The sequence below is a fragment of the Plecotus auritus genome (assembly GCF_963455305.1).
Source record: "Plecotus auritus genome assembly, chromosome: 2".
NCBI classification, from domain to species: domain Eukaryota; kingdom Metazoa; phylum Chordata; class Mammalia; order Chiroptera; family Vespertilionidae; genus Plecotus; species Plecotus auritus.
In genome coordinates this window covers 26,358,190-26,385,183 of record NC_137771.1, presented here as the reverse complement: position 1 = coordinate 26,385,183, position 26,994 = coordinate 26,358,190, and the positions used below count along the sequence as shown (strand labels likewise).

Genomic DNA, 26,994 nt, shown 5'->3' with positions numbered 1-26,994 from the left:
AGTGCCTCGTCTATATGCCAAGAACTAAGCACCGTAAAGTTCACAAAAATGTAATCCTCAAGGCCACCCATCTAAGACCACTCTTGATCTGAACTCCTTGAAGTTTTTACATTTCAGTGCTAGATATACACTAGTATTTAATAAACAACTGAGAGTTGGAAAACTAATTTCCTCAGATTCTGACTTCCAAGAACTTGTCTTTATCTAGATGTAAAACCCAAAAAAGTCAGTTGGTCTCTGTTTGTTTGCTCATCAGCAAATGGGTACAGGAAAACAGACATCACAGTCTATTTCTCTGGACTACCCTACCACACTCTTTGTGATCAAATTCATAAAATACTCCTTCACTCAACATATACTGAATGCCTATTCTATGCCAGTCACAGAAAACAAAAGAGACAAAATTCCTGCTGTTATTAAACTTGCATCCTAGTGCAGGGATCCACACAACAAATATGTCAAATGGTAGTAGGTGTTATCCAACACAACACTGTAAGTCATGCAGTGCTTCTGAGAGTAATTTGGCAAAATAAAGGAACGTGTACAACCCAGCAATTACGGTCGAGGTATCTATCCAAAACACCCTCTTGCCTGTATGCATAAGGACACATGTTCGCAGATGTTAAATGCAATAATAAATGCCTTCTTCATACAATTAAATAACAGACTGCAAACAACAGCTGTTGTACGGTGGCAGGGGCTCCACTCACATTACAGTCCAAGTAAACTACCTAAGATGAACAAATCAGGTCCTCCTTTATCAACATAAATAAACCTCAAAAACAGAGTTTAGATGAAAAAAGCAGAATATGTAGAAGATACTCTCTGGGTCAAACATAAAAACATTCAAACTACAGCGCATACTGCTTATGAATACCACTTCTGTCAGAAAGGTTCAAAAGCATATAGGGGAATGATATCCATCAACTTCAGGATAGTATTTACCTGGGGGTTGGAGGGAGCAAGAAAATTGGCTGTATCTAAAATGTTTTATTTCTTTAAAGAGAAAGAGCAAAAAATCTGAAGTAAATGTAACAAAAATATTAGCAACTGTTTAATTTTGAAGGTGACCACACACACATGAAGATGTTATATACTTTTCTGAGTACCTGAAATTTTCATAACTAAAAACATAAATAAAAAGAATCCCTATCATTTAGCACATCTCTTTTTAATATGTGTTAAACATTTTGGAAACCATAAACATCTTTATAAATTTATCAATACTACCAGTCACATCAGTAAGTAGCAAATTTTTTACAAATATTTTCATTATTTTTAGAGAGAGAGGAAGTTGGAAAGGGATAGAGAGATAGAAACATTAGTGAGAGACAAACATCAATCAGCTACCTCCTGCTGCACTCTACTGGGCATGTGCCCTGACAGAGAATCAAACCCGTGACCTCTTGGTTCAGGGGTCCACACTCAACCACTGAGGCACACCAGCCAGGCAGTAGTAGCAAATTTTTTATCTGGAACCAGACTCTCCTTCAACCGAATACTCCTTTGATATGACAACCATGACCTCTATCTATATCATTATTCTACTTCACCAATAACAAAGATAAACTATTATGACTATTTTACTGATCCCCTAACATTTGATAGTTGTACTCTGCATTTCTATTTTGCTTTATATAGCACATGTTCTTGGTAAAAACAGTTAATAGACACTCCATAATAAAAGACTAGAAAACCACAATGATACCTAACTAGCAAGATACATATCACGTCCTATCTGAAGCAAGACAAGGAAGACAGCTCTATATAATTCTTTATCAGCCAACCAAAAGCTTTGCAGAGACAGGGAACCTTTTCCCACACTCCCAAACACTTAGCTAGTACTATATCCAAACACCAAGACTTCCAAAAAAGCAAAGAAAGGAATTAGTAATCAGTTGCATCTGAGAAAATACTCTGGCAGAAAAGCTTCCCTCCACGAGAAGATAAACAGACATTCCGCTATGCTTGAAATAGCAAAAGAGAAAAGCAGGTAGCCAATATGCATGCATAAGACAAAGCCAGAGCTGTTTATATTTTTCAATAAAACCGGTAACAGGGTAAGGAGCAGTGGGCTAGGCCGAAAACTCTGGAAGTTATAAAATTCATTACTGAGTACAGGCTATATTCCACCTCCCTGTCCCATACCTCCCTGATTGTTTAACCTCTATCAAGTTATTTTATAGCATGTCTCTTGTCATTCCTTTGAATCATATAGTCGAACTGGATTGATTCTGTGCCTAGTTCAATTTTATATCTCCCACAAACTCTACCTAAGACCTGGCTTATAGCTAGTCCTCAGTAAATGTTTGTAGAATTCAATTAAAGAATACATTTTCCTGCAAACTAAAACCACAAGGAGATATCATTTCACACTCACTGTGATGTCTATAATCTAAAGGACAGACAACAAATTTTGGTGAAGATGTGGAGACACAGGAACCCTCACACACTGCTGGTGGGAATGTAAAATGGTACAGCCACTTTGGAAGACAGTCTGGCAGTTTCTTAAAAAGTTGTACATAAACTCATCATACAACTCAGCAATTCCACTCCTAGGTATATATCCAAGAGAAATGAAAACTTACATTCACACAAAAACTAGTACTCAACTATTCATAGCAACACTATTTATAATAGCAAAAACATAACAACCCAAATATCCATCAACTGCTGAACAAACAAAATATATGGTATAACCATACAACAGACTACTAGTCAGCATAAAGAGGTATGAAATACTGACACATGCTACAACATGGATGGATCTCAAAGATATTATGCTAAGTGAAAGAAACCAGACATAAAAGATCATATATTATATGATTCCACTAGGTGAAATGTCCAGAATAGGCAAATCTAAAGAGACAGAAAATAGATTAGTGGTTGCTTGAGGCTGGGGATGGGAATAGAGAGCTGTAAATGAGCAAGAAGGCTTATACTAGAATGATAAAAATGCTCTAAAACTGGCTTAGGGTGACTGTTATACAACTCATAAAAATCTACTTCACTATACAATACAAAGGGTCAATTTCATGTATGTAAAATATACCTCAATAAATTTATTTTTTAAGTATGTATTTTCCTAAAACAAAACAATAAAATAACCAAAAAAGGTGATTTTAAAAAGTTAGCTAACTAGTCCTGGCCATTGTCCCATGCACCAAAGGTTGCAGGTTTGATTCCCAGTCAGGGCACATACCTAGGTTGTGGGTTAGATCCCCGGTCGGGGCGTGTACAGGAGGCAATCGATCGATGTTTCTCTTACATCTATGTCTGTCTCTCTCTCTCTCTCTCTCTCTCTCTCTCTCTCTCTCTCTCTCTCTCTCTTTCTCTCTCCTTCTCTCCCTCCCTCCCTTTCTCTCTCTGCAAAAATCTATTTTAAAACAAAAACATATATTTGGGTGAGGATTTTTTAAAATGTTTAAGGTTAGCCCTGACTGGTTTGGCTCAAGTGGATAGAGCATCGGCCTGTGGACTGAAAGGTCTCAGGTTCGATTCCGGTCAAGGGCATGTGCCTTGGTTGCGGGCACATCCCCAGTGGGAGGTGTGCAGGAGGCAGCTGATCGATGTTTCTCTCTCATCGATGTTTCTAACTCTCTATCCCTCTCTTTTCCTCTCTGTAAATAATCAATAAAATATATTTTTAAAAATGTTTAAGGTTAGCTAACTATAGAGAAAGGGAAGAAATAGGATGAAGGGAGCAAAGATGAACACTGGACCTCTCTGAATACAGTTTGTACTCACTTTTAAGAATTCCCCTTTGGAGCAATGTAAACATATAATGTATACAATATAATCTATATAATGAAAAATAAAATGGAAAGGGAAAAAAATCTCTAAACACTGAAAGCAAATAAAAACAAATGAGCCTAATTATGTATTGACTTGCTGGTTTAACAATACAGAGAAATTATTTCAATGACTTTAAAATACAATTATTTGTACATCCTTAGGAAATTTACATTAAGGACAAAAAGAACTGCAAAGAAATCATAAACTTCTTAGTTAATAATAACATTGTTATTGTTAATAATAACATTGATATTATTTTGATTCAAATACATTATATAAAATACATATTATTTTACAGACATATGTACAAAGGAAAGGAAATATGTGATATGTTACTGTGTTAGGATCAAGATTTCAGTCTAAGAAAAAAGAATATAAATGCAGGGATGAGCAACAGTAGGTTTACAGTTGTTCGTATAGAAAAAGACATGCACTTTATAATTATTACAATAGCTTTATTAACTCTGTTTCATATATTCACAACTATAAACCTACTATTGCCCACCCCTATACAAAGTCAAAGAAAAAGATAAAAACTCTGTAATTCTAAATTTGAATTAGAAATATCAGTATAAATTACTAATTTTTTAAAAGAGAAATACACAGCCAAAACCGGTTTGGCTCAGTGGATAGAGCGTCGGCCTGCGGACTGAAAGGTCCTGGGTTCGATTCCGGTAAGGGCATGTACCTTGGTTGCGGGCACATCCTCAGTGGGAGGTGTGCAGGAGGCAGCTGATTGATGTTTCTCTCTCATCGATGTTTCTAGCTCTCTATCCCTCTCCCTTCCTCTCTGTGAAATCTCAATAAAATATATTAAAAAAAAAAAAAGAGAAATACATAATGTTTGAAGCTCTGTCCAGAGAAAAAGTCAGAAACAACGGCCACCCAGGAGCACTCAGACTGTCGGTAAAGAATTAAGTTCCTTGGAGAAATCGCTAATTTCAGTCTGGGACAGGAAATACATGTACAAAGAGTGCATCTCATCTCATCTCATCTCATCAGTAAAAAGGGAAATGATCAAAGACTATGGGGTTCCTGCCAAAGGACTCAGAATCTCAACTTGAAAAGGCTCTTATTGGCCGAAGATGAAGCTATCTGAGTATTATAAAGAATAACAACTGTATGTGATTGAAAAACATTTAAGCCTGCTTTAAAAAATCCATCGTCATAGTGATACTGGGGGGGCGGCGGGGAGGAAAGAAAGGAGTGTCAACGAAAAACTTCTATTGGTCACCTCTGGAAAATCTCAGAGAACCAACTAATTATTCTAAAAACTGGTAAATAGAGGGAAAGTTGAGATTATTTATCTTTTTATCTCGCCTCTCGCATAGGAGCTATCTTTCAGGGTAACTGATAATGGTGAAGTTCTTCTTTATAGAAATTTTCCAGACAAATAATAAAAAAAAATTATAGAATTTGAGTGTCACTATTTTTCAACTTCTAATGAAATAATGGAACTGGCAATGATGATCAGTAGCTGCTAAAACTATTAGGTGAAGAGCTAACAGGGAATGCAGAATGGTTGGATCAGGCTGATAACACCTGACCCCACTAATCAATCTTATCATGAAAAGAGAGACAGCAGACATTATATGTCTCCTGATCTACAGCAATAAAAGTATACAGCACAAGACTACATCCTTGCCCCAACCCCAAAATGAACCTGAATGTGACTGAGCCTCTATCTAAATCCCCCAGTTTATAGGCAATACAATAGAGGGATGGAGGACAGTGTTAGAAGACATGCCAGAGATGCCATCAGCATCTTTATTAACCTTACTAGAGGCCCGGTGCACGAAATTCATGCACGGGGGAGGGGGGTGTCCCTCAGCCCAGCCTGCACCCTCTCCAATCTGGGATCCCTCTCACAATCCAGGACTGCTGGCTCCCAATTGCTCGCCTGCCTGCCTTCCTGATTGCCCCTAACCCCTTCTGCCTGCCAGCCTGATCACCCCCTAACCACTCCTCTGCCAGCCTGATTGATGCTTAACTGCCCCCCTGCCAGCCTGTTTGCCCCTAACTGCCCTCCCCTGCAGGCCTGGTCACCCCAAACTGCTCTCCCCTGCAGGCCTGGGTCCTCCCCAACTGCCCTCCCCTGCAGGCCTGGTCACCCCTAACTGCCCTCCCCTGCAGGCCTGGTCCCCCCCAACTGCTCTTCCCTGCAGGCCTGGGTCCCTCCCAACTGCCTTTCCCTGCAGGCCCGGTCGCCCCCAACTTCCCTCCTCTGCCAGCTTGGTCACCCCTAACTGCCCTCCCCTGCAGGCTTGATCGCCCCCAACTGTCCTCCCTTGCAAGCCTGGTCCCTCCCAACTGCCCTCCCCTGCTGGCCTGATCGCCCACAACTGCCCTCCCTTGCAGGCCTGGTCCCTCCCAACTGCCCTCCCTTGCTGGCCATCTTGTGGTGGCCATCTTGTGTCCACATGGGGGCAGGATCTTTGACCACATGGGGGCAGCCATCTTGTGTGTTGGAGTGATGGTCAATCTGCATATTACTCTTTTATTAGATAGGCTAGAGGCCTGGTGCATGGGTGGGGGCCAGCTGGTTTGCCCTGAAGGGTGTCCCAGATCAGGGTGGGGGTTCCCTTGGGGCATGGGGCGGCCTGGGCGAGGGGCCTGTGGTGGTTTGCAGGCCAGCCATGCCCCCTGGCGACCCAAGCGGAGGCCCTGGTATCTGGGGTTTATTTATCTTCTACAATTGAAACTTTGTAGCCTTGAGCGGAGCCAAGCCTTCTGCTCACTCCATGGTGGCAGCCATTTTTGGGGGGATTTATGTATCTTCTATAATCGAAACTTTGTAGCCTTAAGCGGAGGCCTGGGCCGGCCAGGATGTGTGGAAAGCTTGGCTTCCTCCATCACCGGGGGCAACCCTAGCCTCCTGCTCTTTCCAGCTCCGTGGCTGCCACCATTTCTGTTTGGATTTATGTATCTTCTATCATTGAAACTTTGTAGCCTTGAGTGGAGGCCTAGGCCGGCAAGGGCAGGCGGAAAGCTTGGCGTCCTCCATCGCCGGGGAAACCCAAGCCTCCCTCCTGCTCTCTGTGGCCATAGCCATCTTGGTTGGGTTTATTTGCATATTCGCTCCTGATTGGCTGGTGGGCGTGGCTTGTGGGTGTAGTGGAGTGATGGTTAATTTGCATATTATTCTTTTATTATATAGGATAGGACAAAAGACCTGATTTCTTCAACAAATTGCAAGGAGATGGGGAGGAGAATTTAATGCAATATGTGCACCTTGTTTGGATTCTGATTCCCACCCTGCGAAGGAACATCTTGCGAATTTCATGTCCCTGGTTATCCCTATACCCAAAGGATGCCCAAAGCCACCCCGTGGTTCCACAAAAATACATGTTGCCTCCACACTTTCCTAAGTCTACCCATGCTGTCAATTGTCAGCACTAGCTCCAAACTAGAGCCCCAAGAAATAAGCCCTAAACTCTCAGAATTTTCTCAAGTTCTTAGGAAGTATGGCACACCTGCTGTTCTGACTTGAACCAGCAGGTGGCGCTAACTCACCAAGTAGGACATCCCAGGGCTTCAACTCCAGGAGTCAATACTTTGAGATACCACATCAGCCTTCTTTTCTCACCTGCCCAAGAAGTGCTCCCTCTAATCTATCAGCCTCCTGTACAGCAATTGGGTATGGGAGAATTCCCTGAGAAATAGCTTTGCTTAGTTTTGTTAGTGATTCCAGACAGTCTTTTTATAAAGATAGGGCTATACTTACTTGAACAGGACTGGCCTTATGAAAGCCCTGTGACTGAACACTACCAAGATGCCACTGTTCTTGGGTGTGATGAATGCTACAAGGTTGTGCTTACAAACACATATACAAATCCAGCTATGAAGGTGCTTGCTATGGAATGAATGTTTGTGTCCCCAATGTGATTGGCTATAGAGGTAGGGCATTTGGGAGGTAATTATGTTTAGATGAGGTCATGAGAGGGAAGCCCCCATAATGAAATCAATGCCATCATAAAAAGATGGAGAACACAAGATCTCTTTCTCTGCCTGCATATACTAAGGAAAGATCATGTGAGGACATAACCAGGAAGAAGGCCCTCAGCAAGAATCCAACCATACTGGCACCCGGATCTCAGATTTCTAACTTCCAGAACCATGAAAAAGAAACGTCTGTTCTTTAGCCACCCAGTCTATGATAGTATTTCATTAAAGCAGCACAAATGACTAAGACAGTGTTACATTAACCAGGCTTGTTTTAAGATCATTAGAGACGAGGAAAAATCTACATCAAAGCAGGATTAAAAGCCTTCCCTGCACCCTTTTAAAGCATCACAACCACCATCTGCCCCCACCCTCACACTCTGAGTACCTCAAGAGCCAGTTTTGACTCAGCTGAGCAGACTTCTAATAACCACATTGCCAATGACAGGGCCAAGCAAAACAAGTGAAAAATCCCCTTGCATCATGAAAATGATTAGGAAGTTCTGGGTTTAGGCTGCAAAAGCTTTATTTCCAGGTCAATCCTTATCTTTCTTTCCAACCCCCACTCTCACCCTTGCTCACTGCCAAATACAGCGCAGGAAGGCTCAGGGTGCCTGTGGAAGACAGTGCAACTTCTAGGCCATGTCCAAACCAAGCAACCAGGACCCTAAATTTCACAGACCCTACCTGGAAGTGCAAAATAATGGTCCAGATCAGGCCCAGGGTCAGCTTGGGGTTGCCATCTGTAATGTCATCATTGCGAATATTCACTAGTTTCACCTGAAAAATAAAGAAAAGCTGTTCTCAGAGTTCTGTCACTTTCGTTTTAATTTCATTTTTATAGATTTTCATCATTTATATACAATTAAATTGATTTTTAGTGTACAATTCTGAGTTTTAAAACATGTACAGATTTGTGTAACTATCACCATAATAAGAATAACAGAACAGTTCCATCATCCCAAAAAGATGACCCCCTGTTGCCCTTTTGTAGTCAAACCCTGCCCCCACTCCTAACTCCCAGAAACCACTGATCTGTTTCCAGTTTTGCTTTTTTCAGAATGACATATAACTGAAATCATACAGTACATAATCTTCTGAACAGGCTTTTTTTCACTCAACACAATGCCCTTGGATGGAGATCCCCATTCAAGTTGCTGCATGAATCAATAGATAGCTCCTTTTATTGCTGAGCAGTCTTCCACTACCGATACACAACACTGTGTTTACCATTTCATCCACTGAAGGTCTGAGGTTGTTTCCTGGAGCAACTATGCATAAAACTCCTGCATTCATGTACAGGTTTCTGAGTGAGGATATGTTTTCATTTCTTTTGGGGTAAATTCCTAGGAGTGGGATTGCTGGGTCATATGGGTATATGTTTAGCTTTATAAGAAATTGCCAAACTATTTCCCAGTGTGACTGTGCTATTTTACATTCCCAGCAGCAAAGCAACCTTGCAAGCACATGGTATTGTGAGTTGCTTTTTTATTAAGTAATCACAACCCTATCTATTTAAGGTTAAGGGGGAGGGAGGGATGCCTCTTCTTCCTCATCAGTCTTTGATCTGCTCCAGTCTCCATTTCCATTCACTTTGTCACTGATATTCCCCCCTGCTCACTGACTCCCATCGCACCTGCTTTACTCCTGAAATCTCACTCCAACCACACTATGTGCACAGACACACAGACTGTCCCCCTGCTAGGGTGATCAACCATCCAGTGAGCAGGAAACGGAGGGGTTTCCTGGGATGTGGGCCTTCCAGTGCTGAATCCAACAGTGGCCTGGGAAAACCAGTCCACGTCCACCACCTCACCCGCTGTGAGCCTCTTCTGTCAAACCCTCCCGGAGCTCCTGTTCAATCGTAGCAAACTGTCCTTGAGCTGTCCTCCGTTTATCTCTTCAATTGAACTGAAACCTGTGTGACTCCAATGAACCCCAGTAACTTTAAGCAGAAGCCTCAATCGGCCCTTGCACTCACAGTGGCCAGTACTATAGAATGAATGCATGTGCCTTCCAAAATGTAGATGTTAAACCCTAATTCCCAATCTGATGGTATTTGGAATTGAGGCATTTAGGGTGATCAAGTTAGGAGGGTGGCACTCTCAGGAATGGGATTAGTGTCCTTACGTAAGAGACCCCCAGCGAGCCCTCTCGCCCCTTCCATGATGTTAGGACACAGCTAAAAGACAGCTATCTCTGAACTGGACCTCACCAGACACCGAATCTGCCTTGATCTTAGACTTCCCAGCCTCCAGAACTGTGAGGAATAAATTTCCGTTGTTTATAAGTCACCCCGTGTAGGGTGTTTTTGCTAGAGCAGCCTGAATGACTACGACACCCGGGCAAGTTCTTGCCCTTTTCTTCATCTCAGTCACCCCCTTGGGGTGGAAGAAGCTGCCCTTCCCATCTGAGAATGCAGTTTTTGTAACCAATAATCACCGACACCCACAGTTGGTCAGTCAGTATTAGCTGAGTCCACCTTCCTCAGGCCCACCTCCATCAGTTTTCGCTTTTATTCTGAAGTCCATCCCCCTGGGCCAAACCACGTGCCAATCTCTGCTAACCCTTTCCTTGACGACTTCAGCACCTAGCTATTCCTCTTTCCCACCATCTTCCTACCATCTTTCCTGGTGATTCAGCACTTACCTCGATGACCCAAATATCACCCTATCTGCCTCCTCAGTTCTAATGACTTTCATTTTTCCTCTGCATTGGCCACCTGCACAGCTACAACTTATACACCACCATTACAAGGAACTGTTCTAGAGTTCTCTCTGCCCACATTCTCTGGGTCCACTGTTCTTGCCTGCCCACATTTTCATTCCACCAAAGTAACCAAATCATGCCTCGTCCTTATTTAGGCTTCTAAATAGGAGTTGGATTGCTGGGTCATATCAATTCCTCTCAGTTTACCTTGTTCATTAAAGCCCCCTCTGGTTTCCTCTAACTCTAGACACAGACATTTCAATGCTGCTTTCTCAAGTACCTTAAACACTTTAGCCTCCAATCCTCCTACTGCTTTTCATTTATCAATTTATTTCAGCAAATATTTATGAAGTGCCGATTATGGGCCATTTTTATGACAAGTGATGAAGATAAAAATGCTAAGTAAAATCCATGTTTCCTGTCCTCACAGGGCCTACAGTGCACTGGAATAAACAGAGGAACAACAATAAAGTAGCATCATATAAGAAGCAAACTGCTGGGGGAATAAACAGAAAGAAAATTTCCCAAGTTAATGAGAATTGCTGATAAGAGTGACAAAAAATGAACTTCAAAAATATGCATACCATTTAATGTTCTATTGTCCCCTGCTGTTGCCTAGCAACTGTAGCTATCACAAATCTTTTCCATACAACTCTCCCTAAGCAGATGAACTCATCCATCTTCCTCTCCACCACAAACTATCTTTATCCAGCATCCTTCCTTCTCCCTGTATCTCAGAAGAGAGGCGTTTTTCTTTTCTTTCTCAAAGAGAACCACGCCGGCTGTGCTCTGGATCGCATTCCTCACCCCCTGGACTTAGTTCCATCAATTAAGGAAGCAATGGGAAGAAAGATGAAAACAGCATGGATAGAGGCAGGAGCATTAAACTACACATCAGGAGATCTGGGTTAAAGTCCTAACTTCACTCTAACTTGTTCTGTGATTTGGAGCAGGTCAGTTCACCTGTCTCCATTTCCTCAGCTATAAATGAGAAATCCTAGGGCTAGCATTCCATGGCTCTTCATTCTCCTCACTCATTTTCAGTCTTTCTCTCTTCACCGTCTTCTCCTCCTATGTCTAAAAATACGGTGCTGTCTTCCTTCCTTATCTAGAAAGTGATAACCTTCTTTCCCTTCCTGCATCCAGGTCCAGTACACTCTAAACACTTTTCTGCTCTATTAAAACTGTTCTCTTAAGTCATCAATGTCTCACACCCAAGACCTCTTCCTTAGACCTTCATGACACCACCCCCTCATCTAATTTTCATGATAACGTGGTGCTCCGGTTTTCCTTTTTCCTGGGTGCTACACCTTTTTCCATCTTCTTTGCTGGTTTACCTTTCATCTTCCCTTTGACCTCCATCTAAGGTGGGTTCACACAATCCAATTTTTAGCATCTAACTCTTCTCTGTGGACACTCTCCCTCTCAGGAAGGCCACAGCTCTATGTAAGGACTACCAAATGATTTGTCCAACCCAAATACAACTGCTCACTAGCAAGTACAACAGAACTGGGTCAGTCCGATTTAGCAATTACTGAGGGCTTACTAGGGGCACAGAGAAGTTCCCTAAATAGGAACTTCATACCAACATTCCCTGGCTGAATGAGGAACCACGGGAAACGCTTACCTGTCGCCGCTTTAGGAAGTCCAGGGCAATCTGCACATTCTGCAGCCTATGAAAACGCATCCTGCCCTTCTCTCGGGGCTGCAAACAAAAAAGGGGGTGTTAATTTTAGCTACACCAATTTACCCACGCAGGCCATTTTCCACTTGCATTTCAAAGACAAAGAATTCCTCAAGGTGGAAGCCAGCCGTGGGAACATTACATACAGCACCTTCAATGGCGGGCCCTGTCTGGGTCACCATGCTGTTAGGCCCCCAAAAGGCCTTATTCACCACTATAATTCCCGTGGACACATGGCACGTTTTGACTACTAATGCTGAACCAATGCTGCAGCTTCTCTGCAGGTTCTTCTGCAGTCCTACATGGCAGAACCTGTTTCTGGAGGTGAGATTGATTGGACAAAGACTTTGGCTCTTTGGCTCCTAAAATCACAGTTAAATGCTATTGTAAAGGCAGAGCAGAAAGTCTTAATTGCATATTGCGCAGTAATTGACAGAGCAAACCTTATTGTAAACCTAACAAAAGATGCCAGAGGTAGATAATTTTAAACTAAGGGATGAGGAGTTACATATGCTCAGTAAATACATTTTTAAAAATCCAAAATGAGAGTCAAAAATCAGGAAGAAACCCATTTTCCAGGAAGATGGGTGTCCATGCAGAAAAGTTACCCTTTACTCCAGTAAGAAATACCCAGAGTTATGCCCTAACTAGTTTGGCTCAGTGGATAGAGCGTCGGTCTGCGGACTCAAGGGTCCCGGGTTCGATTCCGGTCAAGGGCATGTACCTTGGTTGCGGGTACATCCCCAGTAGGAGGTGTGCAGGAGGCAGCTGATCAATGTTTCTCTCTCATCGATGTTTCTAACTCTCTATCCCTCTCCTTTCCTCTCTGTAAAAAATCAATAAAATATATTTAAAAAAAAAAAATACCCAGAATTAACAAAACCTTGGTGATGTAGGGAAGTTCAACACGAGAACCAAAGGACTTTTCTGCCAGTCACTTCGTCCTTGTTGTCACACAGCCCCAGCAGAGGAGCCATCTCCACTGGTGCTTCTGGTATCCTAGCCATAGCTCCACTACCACCCACTCCAAAGTACATGAGGTCTGTTTGCCCAATGAGTACATGCAGGATGGCTATCTACTTCCGGAATGTTTTCTCCTGCTTACTTTCCAATGTTGCTTTTATCTTCCTAACATTGGGACTAAAACATCACTCTCACTAAACTATACCCAGTTCATGTGTAAATGTCCAGTTGGGACTAACTAAAGGCTGATGAAATGTAAAGTAGCTCTGTGGTGGGCACCTGCAGAGGAAGCCTTCTCCCAAGTTGAAGTGAGCAAAAAATGACCCAACCGGTGGAAAGATAAGGGTAGAGACATCTCCCTGGGCGCCCCCAACACTTCTAAGCAACACTCCCAAACTACGATAATCTACAAGGATGTTGATGCTTCTCTGGGCAACTTCAGAAATCAAAGGTTTAGGAAAAGTCTTTTTAGCAAGTACCGCTCCTCAGTCATTTCAGCTGTTATTGTAAATATGGCTTAAAGAATGACAGAGCCTGTGGAACTGAAGCATCTAAGGCAATGGGACAGGAGATCAGGAAGTGAAAAAACGACTTCAGGAGATCAGGGAATGGAAATATTGCCTAATCCTATTTCTTGAGAAATTTTATGGCCTATAATTTATGGCCTACAAGCAGGAAATGCCCCTCCACACATCCTATATACTCCCCACCAAAAATAAATAACCTTGCCCTAGCTGGGTGGCTCAGTTGGTTGGAGCACTGTTCTGTAAACCAAAGGTTGCAGGTTCAATTACTGGTCAGTGCATATACCTAGGTTACAGGTTCGATCCCTGGTTGGGGCAGGTACAGGAGGCAACAGATCAATATCTCTCTCTTTCTCTCTCTCTCTCTCAAAATCGATAAACATATCCTTTGGTGAGGATTAAAAACAATTATTAAAAATAAATAACCTTAAGAACATGCAGGTTAAATCTGTGTCCTCTGCAGCAACTAGCAATATCATTGACCAAGGCAGAGTATCTCCATGCAGTGAGTGGTTTGCAAACAACAGACTACTTTGAAAACAAATGACATGGTGTGTGGTGAAAACCTAGAGGCTAGCGAGGTGGAGAGAGAGTACCTACCAGTTAGTCTGGATAAGCAACTAACTGCCATGCTATCAATTAAACTTTCCACAATTTTGCAATCTGGACTCAGGCAACACAGCAAGGCCACAAGAAAGCTAAGGGTCTCCAGGTCTCAAAGGAACCTGACACCTCCAGCACCATTATTCTTTCTGTGCCAACCGTTCTCAGATAAGCAAAATAATTCCCACTTCAGGATCATCTAACAGTGCCAGGGGCACAATTCTTTGGGACCCAAATTCCCAGGTAATAGTGAAGAACACCCTTGGTAACTGGAGACCTGGAGAACCTCAGACTCTCTGATGGCCCTGCAATGCCAACTGGGATGCTGGCATCGCCGGGAGGACCTACTACATCATCATCATCTTCCTCCTCCTGCTCCTCGCTGTTTACATGGCGCCAGGAGGGCATGCTCACCAGACGGAGGGTCTTCAGCCCTGCTGGCTCCTTTGGCCACCAACCAAGGCAACGACATGACAGAGTAACAAAAAATGCACAACACAAAAATGAAAAGGAAATGAATGCAACATTAAACAAAAAGGATGAAAATACCCTCCCACACCCAAAAAGATGCAAGACCAGAACAGATGGTTTTATTGAGCATGTCTCATGTTGAAACTCATCTTCAATCCTACATAGCCACCCACCCTCTCTGATTTATGAATCAATGAAAGGAGAAAGAAATAATGTGAATAACCATGAAAGAGATATTTGGAATATTTTCAATGATAAGATGATATCCTCTGAATATTTCCATAAACACCTGTAGGTTTCCAAAGGTTAGGAAAATTACATTAAAGTGGTTTTAACCTGTTTTGTAAGCAATGTCACCAAAAATGTCACTTTCCACTATAAGTTCACTGCAAGTTCATCAAATATGCCAGGCAAATTGCACAAAATGTAACTTGGTGAGCACTGAAGAGTAAAGTCCAGCTCAGTGAAGGTGAAATTCTGAATATATATGAGATTTATAAATGAGGGCCAGAGAAGAACTAGAATTAATCTTGTGCTGGCTGTGTTGATAAGAGCATCTGTCAATTGTAGGTCATTAAAAATTATAAAATTAATTCTGCTGCAAGGCAAAAAAGATGTGAAACCAAAACACAGAGCCATTCAGAGGGAAGGCAGGGGAGGGTGGGTGGCAAGAGATCAACCAATGAACTTGTATGCACATATGCATAACCCGTGGACACCGACAATGGGTGGTGAGGGCCTGTGGGGTGGGGGGCAGACAGGAGCAGGATGGAAGAGGTTAATGGGGGAAATATGTAATACTTTCAACAATAAAGATTTTAAAAATGTAGTATTTTCAACAATAAAGATTAAAAACAAAACAAAACACCAGGCCTAAGGGAAGCCAAATCCAATCCTAGAAAAAGCTCAGTATTACTTAGGGAGTAAAATCTAATGTGCCAAATTCTGTACTTAAAACACAACAATGACTAAGAATCACCAATGGCAGTGGGTGGGCTGCGTTTCCCAGACGGCTCAAGCTGTGCACCTCTCCTCAGTTCTCCTTCCTCACAGTTGTTTCCAGTATTCAACCCTAGACTGTTCTCAATGAAAATTATGTTGTCTATGATGCTAGAGATAGAACAGAAATTGCAAAGGATCATCTGCTTCCATTTGGCTCAAATCTATGGAACAATGAGCCCGCCAAGTGAGTTTTTTTTGATCCTGCAAAAGAAGCAACTGTAAGAACTATCATCTGACAAGCCAAGAGGCTCCCATAGATCTTCCCTCAGATGTGTAGGTGTTTCCCATAAGCAATGTTTAAACATTCTGGGCGGAGGCAGGCATAGTAATTGTCCAAGGAGCCCAAATATACTGTATCCAGGGCTGTGCTCAGACATCAACCTCAGCATTTCTCCACACCTGTGAGACTCAGTGAATCATAGAAGGGAGGTGAATTGAAAACAAACAAACAACAACAAAAAACACTTGGGCTTTTAAATGTAAACTTAGAACCTGAGCTGAATACAGAAAATAAAACAATTCACAATAAGTAGGAAAGACTCCATATAGACTAAAAATAAAACTCTAGGAAGAAAACTATACCTTATTTAAAAACCTTTAAATGTGAACCTCCTATTCCTAAAATACTACTAGTGTCTATAAATGGATAAAAAACCAAGGAGAAAATAAGCAGTTATGAAATGAATATAACCAATACCTGGACCTATCAAGAAGTGAGAATATTTGACACATCAATTTGAATTAAGATAAAAATACATCGTATGTATACTGTAAGTCTGAGTTAGACATAAAGTCCACCAATAATCTCTTCTACTTCTTTCTCCCACATAACAGAGCAAGCAGTGATGGCCACTGCCCTACCACTCAGCAAGATGGACCAATATGTCATTTATGGACCACACCTGTGAGGTCACTCATTAGGAGAGAGAAGCTCACCAGTTTGATGCCTGAGAGGACCTCCAGCAGAGAGATCAGGTTATGGCCATCCCGTAGATCTTCATAAAGGTCATTGATGTGCTTGCGGACCTGTGCATGAGAGTAAAACAAGACCGCTTTTTATTTAATCTTAAATTATTTTATTATCTACACAAGAATCTCTGTAAATACAAATTTAAAAATTTGAAACTGGAAACAATAATAAAATTCAGGAATTTTCAGGTTGGAATACAACACATGAACACTTACCAGAAGTGTGTTTTTAAACTTGAAGCCAGATTTGTTACACCCTCTAGCCAACCCTGAACAATATTCTGAAAGTCTGGACAAGGAGACAGAGAGTCTTAATCATCCTGAAACACCTCAGGAATTATTATGGATCAAAATGTGTACTGCCTAGCCGGTTTAGCTCAGTGGATAGATCATCAGCCTATGGACTAAAGGGTTCCAAGTTTGATTCTGGTCAAAGGGCACATGCCTCAGTTGCAGGCTCAATCCCTAACCCTGGTCTGGGCATGTGCAGGAGGCAACCAATCACTGTGTCTCTCTCACATCGATGTTTCTCTCTCTATGTCTCTCCCCCTCCCTTCTACTCTCTCTAAAAATCAATAGAAAGATATCCTCAGGTGAGGATTAAAAAAAAAAGGGGGATAAATGGTCATGAGTCCAGCCAGAAATAGAAGAGTCTTCCAGAGAGTGCTACAAAGAAAACTAAAATGTTAGGTACCAGCGCTTCATAGGTGCACATCTAATGTAACCCCTCTCTTACCAAATATTTCTAATAGTGAATTTGAGAATTATTTCCCTTTGGGGAAAAACAATTTCAATTTTATAACAGAAACTATGGAAAAACAAATCTCACTTTGGAAAAATGTATGGTTAAAGTCAAATACAGTGCAAAATTCTTCACGTTATCTTATCTATCCCTCACATCCATAAGGCAGGTTTCATTATTATTCCTATTTTACACATGAGGAAATGAGGCACAGAGAGGTCAATAACCTGCCCAATGTCACAAGTGGAAAGCTGGCCTGTTTGGTCTGTTCAAATTTTAGGCTTTGCCATTAACTACTACGCTTTATAATCAGCCATAATCTCCTTTACTTACTAAATCCAAATTACTGCCCTGTGAGGTTTGTTTATGACCCACATTCTACAGGAGAAACTGAAGCTCTATGATGTTAAGGTCACACAGTTTTGGCAAGTGGCAGGTCTTCTGATTCCAAGTCTAGTGATAACTTCACTGAGTGACGCTCACATCACAGAATCAGACGAATAGTAGGAATTACAAGGAAGAAGATTCATTTTCAACATGAAATAAATAATCTTCTAGACAACAATAAAAAGGATTAGTTTCAGAAATAGTAAATTTCTAGTCGCTGGAATTTTTCAGAGACTAGGATATTGAGATTTCTACATCTGTGTCAAAAACTGAACTACAGTCCTTTCCCATTGTAATATCTAGCATTCAAAATAGAAACGGAATCTGAAAAGATAAACACTGGAAATCTCTGGGAAGACTTCCTAAAAGAGAAAGGACTTGAAAAATTATAAATGTTTTGATAGAAAGAAGGTGGAGAAACCATGTAAGACAAGGTATAGAGGTGGGAATATGCAAGGTATGCATGTTTGTATGTGTGTGTTAAGGAATAAGGTGGCAGGTAGATTACCCAAATGAAGGAAATGGTTCATGATGACTACATAATAGCTTTCAAATACTAAAAGACATTTCTTCAATTTCTGTGCTATTTACAATGTACTCGCTATAGGCATGGCACACTTTTTAGTTTAATCTGCAACATTTACATTTTTTTCCCATCACTTAAGTCTAGCCCAGTGGTCGGCAAACTCATTAGTCAACAGAACCAAATATCAACAGTACAACGATTGAAATTTCTTTTGAGAGCCAAATTTTTTAAACTTAAACTTCTTCTAATGCCAATTCTTCAAAATAGACTCGCCCAGGCCGTGGTATTTTGTGGAAGAGCCACACTCAAGGGGCCAAAGAGCCGCATGTGGCTTGCGAGCCACAGTTTGCTGACCACGGGTCTAGACAATGAACAAAACAATACATCCAGCTCAGACTTATAGCATTTGTTGGTTTCCAGGGTGTAAATATTCCTACCATGACCAATTTCAAGCTGCTAATATATCATTAAGTGTGATGTTGGGAAGAAAAGTACAGTAGCACACCATTATATAGTACTTTCATCACAGAGATACAATTTACATAATTAACCTCAAGAGCATAGACAATAACAACATGTAGTAAAATAATTATGAAGTAATGAGTTTTGAGTATTTACTACCTTTATTTTAAGTAGAATGTGATAGATCCTCCCTTCCCCCAACTAGTGGGCACAGTATGACACAACCTGCATCTGCGCCAGGACATCCCCAAGACATTGAACCACCAATCAGTGCGTGCCGAGTGCCCTGGGCCCCACCCCTTCTCGTTCCTCTCCTCAAAAGGCGTGTTCACCTCTGCACATGTTGCTGTTCTCTCCCCCTGCAAGACAGCCTGGCTGGGTCCTTCTCCTCTAATCCTGGTTTTTCTACCCTCTTTCGTAATTAATCTCGCTCGTTAGTGCGGAATAAACTTCCTCTTTTAATCTGTCTTAGTCTCCAACTCCGTTTCCTGCACCTTGTACCTTACAGAATGTATTTAACTGTAAGTTTATATAATTTAATTTTTAATAATGGCTATGCTTAGCAACAAGCTCACAAAATTTAACATTTGGCTCTTGTGAGTCCATGTAAGCTGGTTCCAGCACACCAGTGGCTCCAAGATTTCAAGACCTCTCCCTCAAACGGGTCCAAGATTTCAAACTTTGCAACTGGAACAACCATAGTGCCTCACTAACAGAAATAAGCAGTCATGAGGGTTGGAAAGGGAATGGATTTGAGAAATTCAATTTTAAATACATAGACAATAGGGTGGTGAAGGCCTGGGGTGAGGAGCAGGGGCAGGGTGGGAGAGGTCAATGGGGGAAAAAGGGGACATATGTAATACTTTCAACAATAAAGGTTTAAATACATTGAATTTAAAATGGCAACAAAGGAGCTACAAATGGAAATGGTTCTTGAAGCAGCTGGAAATACCAGAATTCAATTTGGGTCAGCTGAGAATTTCAGTTTAGAAGTCATATGCATAGAGGTGCTAGGCGAGAGACATGGGAAATGTTGCGCTTTCTGGGTTAGGGGCAAGAAAAAAAGAGCAGAGTGCTAAGGACTGAGCCTGAGGGAATATCCAAAATTAGAAGGCAGAGATGGGAAAGCAATCAAGGATGGGTGGGAGGGGTGAAAGAGGTAGACAAAAAAAAAAAAAAAAAAAAAAAAAAACAAGGAAGTATAATCAAGGAAGGGTGATCACCAGTATCTTGTGCTGCAGAACAAGGAGGATAAGGACTAAGAAAGGTTTTTTTTTAATTTTCCTGTAAGAGTGTTCTGTGACAATATTTTTCTAAAGAGCGGTAGAATGGAAATCAGATTATAAAGGAATGATAGGTTAAAATAATATCAGAAAATATTAAATACTTAGTATTAAGTTTTAAGAAGAAAAGAGACAACAGTGAGGGATTTACTTTTGATAGATAACACTTGAACACAGGGTATAAAAATTGGAAATGGGCACTGAACAATTATTTAAATGAATTAAAGTAGGGTTGAGGACCAAGTGAGATCGTGTTAACACTAAATACCACAGAGTACTGAAAAAAAAAAGGAGACACTTTGAAGTGTAAAGTTAATTTCACATCAAGGCCTCAAAATTCCAGTTATGTTTTATGTCTATAAATAGCAAAATTCAACAACCTTATAAGAAACTTAGTGGAAAACTAGCTTATTATATCTCTCAGTCTTTCTCTGATTTTAATACAAAAACAGAAACAGAGAGAGAGATAGACAGAGGTAATAGAAAAGGAGAGTGGGGTGAGCTGTTCTGATGTTTATTTTTCCAGAGAATTTTCAAGAACAGAGGACAACAATCTGTTTCTGAAGCATACTGGTCACAGCTCTGCCAAGAGAAGATAAAGAACTAGCTAACATTTACTCATTCTTCTATGTCAGAAATTTTTCAAATGCAGAGATGGGATTTGGAGGGCTCAATTAACATCCAAAGGTCACACTGCTAGTAAATGGCCAGGCCGATCAAGTCCAGGTCTGCCCCATTCTAAAGTTTTTACCTCTTCTGCAAATACTAGGCTGACTCTAAAGTTTTCCACAAATGTCTTAAGAAAAAGTCCAGTGAACTAAGCATAGAACTTTTAGAGGCAGCTATAAAGCCAAGAGTGCTCAGGAATCATCAATATGTATGTCTCCAAGAAACAATAATGTTATTCTGTCAACAAATGAGTGGAAAACTTCAACTATCCAGGTCCTTGACTATTTGTACTCCCTGTGAAAATCACTGGCAAAATTAGTGACTGCCTCTAAAGAATATATATGAATGGCTAACAAACACATGAAAAAATGCTCAATATCATTAAACAAACTCATGAAAAGATGCTCAATATCATTAGCCATAAGAAAAATGAAAATCAAAACTACAGTGAGATACTACTTCACACCCACTAGGAAGGCTACAATAATTTTTAAAAAACAGCCCAGCCAGCGTGGCTAAGTGGTCGAGCATTGACCTATGAAACAGAAGTTCATGGTTCCATTCCCAGTCAGGGCACATGCCCAGGTTGCATGTTCGGTCCCCAGTGTGGGGCGTTCAGGAGGCAGCCGATCAATGCTTCTCTCTCATCATTGATGCTTCTATCTTTCTCTCCCTCTCCCTTCCTCTCTGAAATCAATAAAAATATTTTTAAAAGACAGATAATAATAGTTTGTTTGATGGAGATCTAGAGAAACTGGGACCTTCATATATACTGCTGGTGGGAATGTAAAATGGTGTAGCTGTTTGGAAAACAGGCTGACAGTTCCTCAAAGGCTAAACACAGGTTACCATATAATATAGTAATTCCACTCCCAGGTGTATACCTAAGGGAATTAAAAACATGTCCAGAAAAAAAACTTGTACATGAATGAATGTTCATAGCAGCATCCATTGTTCATAGCAGCCAAAAAATAAAAATAACCCAAATATCTATCAATTCATAAATGGGTAAACTAAATGTGGTACATCCATACAATGGAATGTTATTCAGCAATAAATACTGATATATGCTATAACATGGATGAACCTTTAAAACACATGCTAAGTGAAAGAAGCCAGTGGAACAAAGAAATGGACCACATATTATATAATTCCATTTATACGAGATATCTAGAATAGACAAATCTATATTCAGAAAGTAGATTATGGTTGCCTGGGGTTGTGGGAGGATATAGAGGGGTTAGGGGTAATGACTAAAGGATACAGTGCTTCTTTCTGGGATGATAAAAATGTTCTAAAATTTATTGTGATTATGGTTATACAACTCTGATAATACACTAAAAGCCACTGAATTATACACTTTAAATGGGTGACTTGTATATGTGAATTAAATCTCAAAAAAGCTATCTTGAAAAATTAATGAATGACTACATTTTGAGAGACCAAGTCCATCCTAACCCAGGTCAATTCTCCTCAAACCTCCCCCCCGCCCCCCCTGCCCATGCAGTAATAAGCCAAGGAAAGCTCTGCCCTCCAATTTTTTTAAAGATTGGCTTGAAGTTGAGTAAAGAGAAACAGCTTCCCCCAATTTCTGAGCGGCTTTTTTAGCAAAGGCAATAAATTGCACTTAAGTGCTTGGAATCAGAATCTGAGCCCAAAGGGACTTTAAAGATTACTTAACTCTAACACTCTCAGTTTATAGATGGGAAAAGTGTTGCCCAGAGAAGTTAATATAATTTTGCTGGGAAGTGTCAGACCACTGTCTCCTGATTCTGAGTTCAGTGCTCTTTCCCTTCACAAGGCTCCCATGAGACTTGAAGGGCAGAAATGACCTGTTAGTAACACTATCCTATCTAATAAAAGAGAAACATGCAAATTGACTGTACCTCCGCTACGCTACCAGCCAATAGGAGTATGCAAATTAACCCAACCAAGATGGCGAGGCCCATAGCGGTCAGGTGGCACTGGGGCTGCCCGGCGGATGGGAGACACAAACTCGCAGGGAGGCCGGCACCCAGCAGCCCCAACCCCCCCCCCCACATGGCCGCGCTGGGGCTGCGGAGGGCCGGATCGGAGACACAAACCAGCAGGGAGGCCGGCACCCAGCAGCCCCAAGCCCCGCCACCCGCAGGGAGGCCAGCACCCAGCAGCCCCAAGCCCCGCCATGGCTGTGCTGGGGCTGCGGGGGGCCGGATCGGAGACACAAACCCACAGGAAGGCCGGCACCGAGCAGCCCCAAGGCCCGAGGCAGAGGCGCTGGGGCTGCTGGGGGGATGGGGGAGGGGGTAGTGGAGACACAAACCCTCGAGAAACCTGTGGAAAGGGAGATAAACTATTATAACTTTATCTCCCTTTCCACAAGATGAGAAAACTGCCCCTGGATTATTCAGTGATGTGGCCCACACCTTTCTACAAGCACAGGGTATGTTATGAACACTCCCAGGAAAGTCTGGTCAGAATACCGTCTCCAGGGAATAATGCTACTGTGGCAAATCATCTAAGAGAGGAAACAAGCTTTTGTTGGGTTTATTCTGAAGGTCAGAGAACATGCCACCCCAACATATGCTGTGTTGTTATATTGATTATCTTGAGCTGCAGATGCTTGAAAAATAGCAAACGCATGCAGAGGATTTCACTGAAGTCTCCTGATCTGCCTAAAATCGGGCCCCCCTAAAGGAGCTTAAATGTCATAGCTTCCCTTGATGGGAGAAGTGTCATCAGGCAGAGAAGACTGACTCCTGTCACAGGACAGGAGAGTAGAAGTTGACATAACACCCAAACTTTGTTACAAACTATTTCCTCCCACCCCCATTCATCTTTCCTAAAAATCATTTACTCTCCTCTAAGAGGCCTACATCTCCCGTCCCCTTTCCCTAGGAAGAAGGTATTTAAATCTGGATTCTAAGCCACCTTGGGGAGTTACTCATTTTTCCCTGGGATCTCCCACATACACACGAGGTACACATGTTAATGAACTTTTGTTTTTCTCTTGGTGATCTGTCTTTCATTACAAGGGCCTCCACTAGGAACTCAGAAAGGTAGAGGAAAACTATTTTTCCTCCTCCATAATTCTATCTTGGGAAATCAAGTCCCCAGCTGAACAATGAGGTTGGCTCAAGTACCAAGCAGTCTTGGCTGACTGGAGGGAAGCTTCTAGGGAGAAATCAATGATATTGGCATCAAAGTGGGACGGAGGGCACATGCATGGTTGCTGGTGGGAGTTTAAAGTGGTTCAATATTTTTGGAGGATGATTTGGCAAATTCGATAGAAATGTTCAAGGTACATCCAAGAGTCTTCTTCTAGGAATCACATCTGCTGAGATAAAGCACAAGCGCATAAGCCCTGGTCAGAACCCAGGATGCTACTGCGGGATCCCCTTCCACGATAGGAAAACCTGGGAACAACCTGCATTTTTAGGACAAGGTGGCATCTATACTAATAAAAGGCTAATATGCTAATTAGACTGACCATCTTCCGGACCACCTTCCGGATGTCCTTCCAGACATCCTTCCCGACAAAGCCATGTTGGCGGGGCCAAGGCAGAGGAGGTTAGAGGCGATCAGGCAGGGAGGGGAGAGCAGTTAGAGGGACCAGGCCAGCATGGGAGAGCAGTTAGGGTGAACAGGCCAGCATGGGAGAGCAGTTAGGGTGAACAGGCTGGCAGGCAGGTGAGCGGTTAGGCGCCAGATGTCCTAAGGGGTCCCAGATTGGAGAGAGTGCAGGCCAAGCTAAGGGAACCCCCTTCCTGTGCATGAATTTCATGCACCAGGCCTCTAGTCCTATATAATAAAAGGGTAATATGCAAACTGACCCTAATGGCAGAACGACCGCTTGACCAGTCACTGAGGGTGCACTGACCACCTCTTGGTCCCTTTCCCTGGCCGGCAGGCTCCAATTGCCCAATGGTGAATGGAGAACCGGGGGTGGGTGGCGGGGGAAGCAGGTGGCACCAGGCCAAGGCTCCTGCCCCACCAGTCGCCCCACACAGAGGGCAACCCGCAGCGGGGGTGGGTGGAACGGGAGACCTCTCGGTTCCTCCCCCCAGCCAGCAGGCTCCAATCATCTCATGGCGAACGGGGGATCTGGAGGTGGGTGGGGGTGGGGGGTGGGGCCGGCTGCAGGCAGCCGGGGAAGATGGCCCTGATCGCAGGCCAGGCCTAGGGACTGTTCCCACACACGGATTTTGTGCGCCGGGCCTCTAGTTAAATTACAAAAGGACTGCCCCCACCCCCAAAGAACCAAGGATTACCATGTAGTATTCTTTGATACCTGCAGAAAACCTGATCTAGAAAAGTATCTCTAAGACCAAGCATGTCAAACTTGCGGCCCACAACAAATATTTTTGCAGCCCAGCCAATATAATGGTATGTAAGAAACGTTTAAATAAAAATTTCGTAACTTAATTTTTATAATATCCTGCTATACATAATTATTAATAACAAACTACAACGTTTGCTAATGACTGATTACTACAATCGTGTTGCATTCATTTCCCTTAAGTACCTTACGCGCAGGGGCACCATGTCTCTCCACTAATGCTAGCAGCGAATATTTTAGCAGGCGATGGCCACATCATTAGCCTTGGACTGACTTGTTTGGTGTGCACAACAGGAAATATTTTGCTTTCGGAGAACAAGAAAAATAGGTTCATTTGCATTACGCTTATTAATTTGTACAGTTATTCAGTGTCTGGTAAGTTAATGTTCAAGAAAAAATATTAATTTTTATTAAAATGTTCTATTATTTTATGTTAACAATTACTCATTTATTTCAGCCCTTTGTATTCAGCATGTCTCTATCGAAATAAACCTACCTTTCTATGAAAATTGAAGCTTTTAGTTTTTTGCGGCCCACATAAACTTAAACCCTATTTGGCCCATGTTAGCCTTTGAGTTTGACATGCTTGCTCTAAGACTGTTAAAAGAAAACACAAGCAGCCAAAACCGGTTTGGCTCAGTGGATAGAGCGTCGGCCTGCGGACTCAAGGGTCCCGGGTTCGATTCCGGTCAAGGGCACGTACATTGGTTGCGGGCACATCCCCAGTGGGAGGTGTGCAGGAGGCAGCTGATCGATGTTTCTCTCTCATCGATGTTTCTAGCTCTCTATCCCTCTCCCTTCCTCTCTGTAAAATATCAATAAAATATATTTAAAAAAAAAAAAAAAGAAAACACAAGCAGCTCAATTTTCTTGATCCAAACTATATTGAAGAACAACAACAACAACAACAACAAATAGGTCAGAGGAGAAAGTTTTATTTTTATTTATTTTTTCTTTCAGAGGAGAAAGTTTTAAAGAGGAGAGTATGTTATTAACTCTCATCTACACTTGTTAAAAAGGATACAGGAAAAGTGAAAGTGAGCCTGGTAACTTATGGCTTTCTGAATTTACATATTTCTAAACTGTAAGAGGGAAATTCCATATTGATTCAGTAGCCAAATTTATCCTCAAGGAAAAGCCTAATGCTAAAAAAACAGATTATAGTTGACTTATACTTTTCACTCGGGAAAGAATGGTGCTCAAATGCAGGGAGTACGAAGGGAGGCTGGAATCCCTGTTGGGGTAAGTAGAGTGAGAGAGGAACAAAGTATAAGGCTTTGCAGATAAGAATTCTACCCTCACTCTGTTTTGAGAGATCTAACAGTGGTCCGATTAATTAACCAAGATCCCCTGAGGATGACTGAAAATTCACAATGGGTAGCTTTCCTTAACAGGCAGGCACTTGGATACAGGGACCTGAGACTCCAAGCCCAGATGCAGGCCAAAACCGTTAGTGGGGGTTAGATGCACTTAGAGGGAAATCAAGATCTGAAAACTCAGGTCCAGGCAGAGATAGCCACAAACCACCACCATATGGTCGCACTTGGGCAACAAAAGCAACATTCCTTTCTCAGTGTCTAACCAACACTACTTTGTCAATCTCTTAAAGTAAACTCCCTGCTCGTCTCCTTCCGACCTTTCCCACAGATACAAATAAGCAAAGAGGTGTGAAAGTACACACTGTGTTAAGGGAACAGCGAGCTGTCTCATGTGGTTACGGCCAAGGCTGCACAGAGAGAGTGCCTGGAACCATCAGAGCTGTCTACTACCCTGTGTTCAATTGGAGCGCCTCAGAGAAAAACTGAAAACAGTAAAAAACAGAGTTCAAAACTTTTGCTGGTTTATCTGGAATTCTTAACTAAAATTCCAGGAAGGCCAGTGGCTTCCAGATTGCATACATGAATAAAAATGTAACAAACTATTCCATCTGCTAGATTAAATATTA

General features: G+C 42.0%; 1 protein-coding gene across 5 annotated transcripts in view; it reads right to left on the bottom strand.

The window, feature by feature from the left end:
- MACF1 (microtubule actin crosslinking factor 1) overlaps positions 1 to 26,994 on the bottom strand; it is a 360,803-nt gene that overhangs the window by 192,642 nt on the left and 141,167 nt on the right. For all 5 annotated transcript variants that reach the window (XM_080657531.1, XM_080657534.1, XM_080657532.1 and 2 more), the window contains 3 exons: positions 16,630 to 16,719; positions 12,074 to 12,151; positions 8,425 to 8,517 (listed from right to left, as the gene is read on the bottom strand). In XM_080657531.1, the coding sequence (XP_080513657.1) occupies positions 8,425 to 8,517; positions 12,074 to 12,151; positions 16,630 to 16,719 (261 nt within the window). The remainder of the gene's footprint in view (positions 1 to 8,424; positions 8,518 to 12,073; positions 12,152 to 16,629; positions 16,720 to 26,994) is intronic.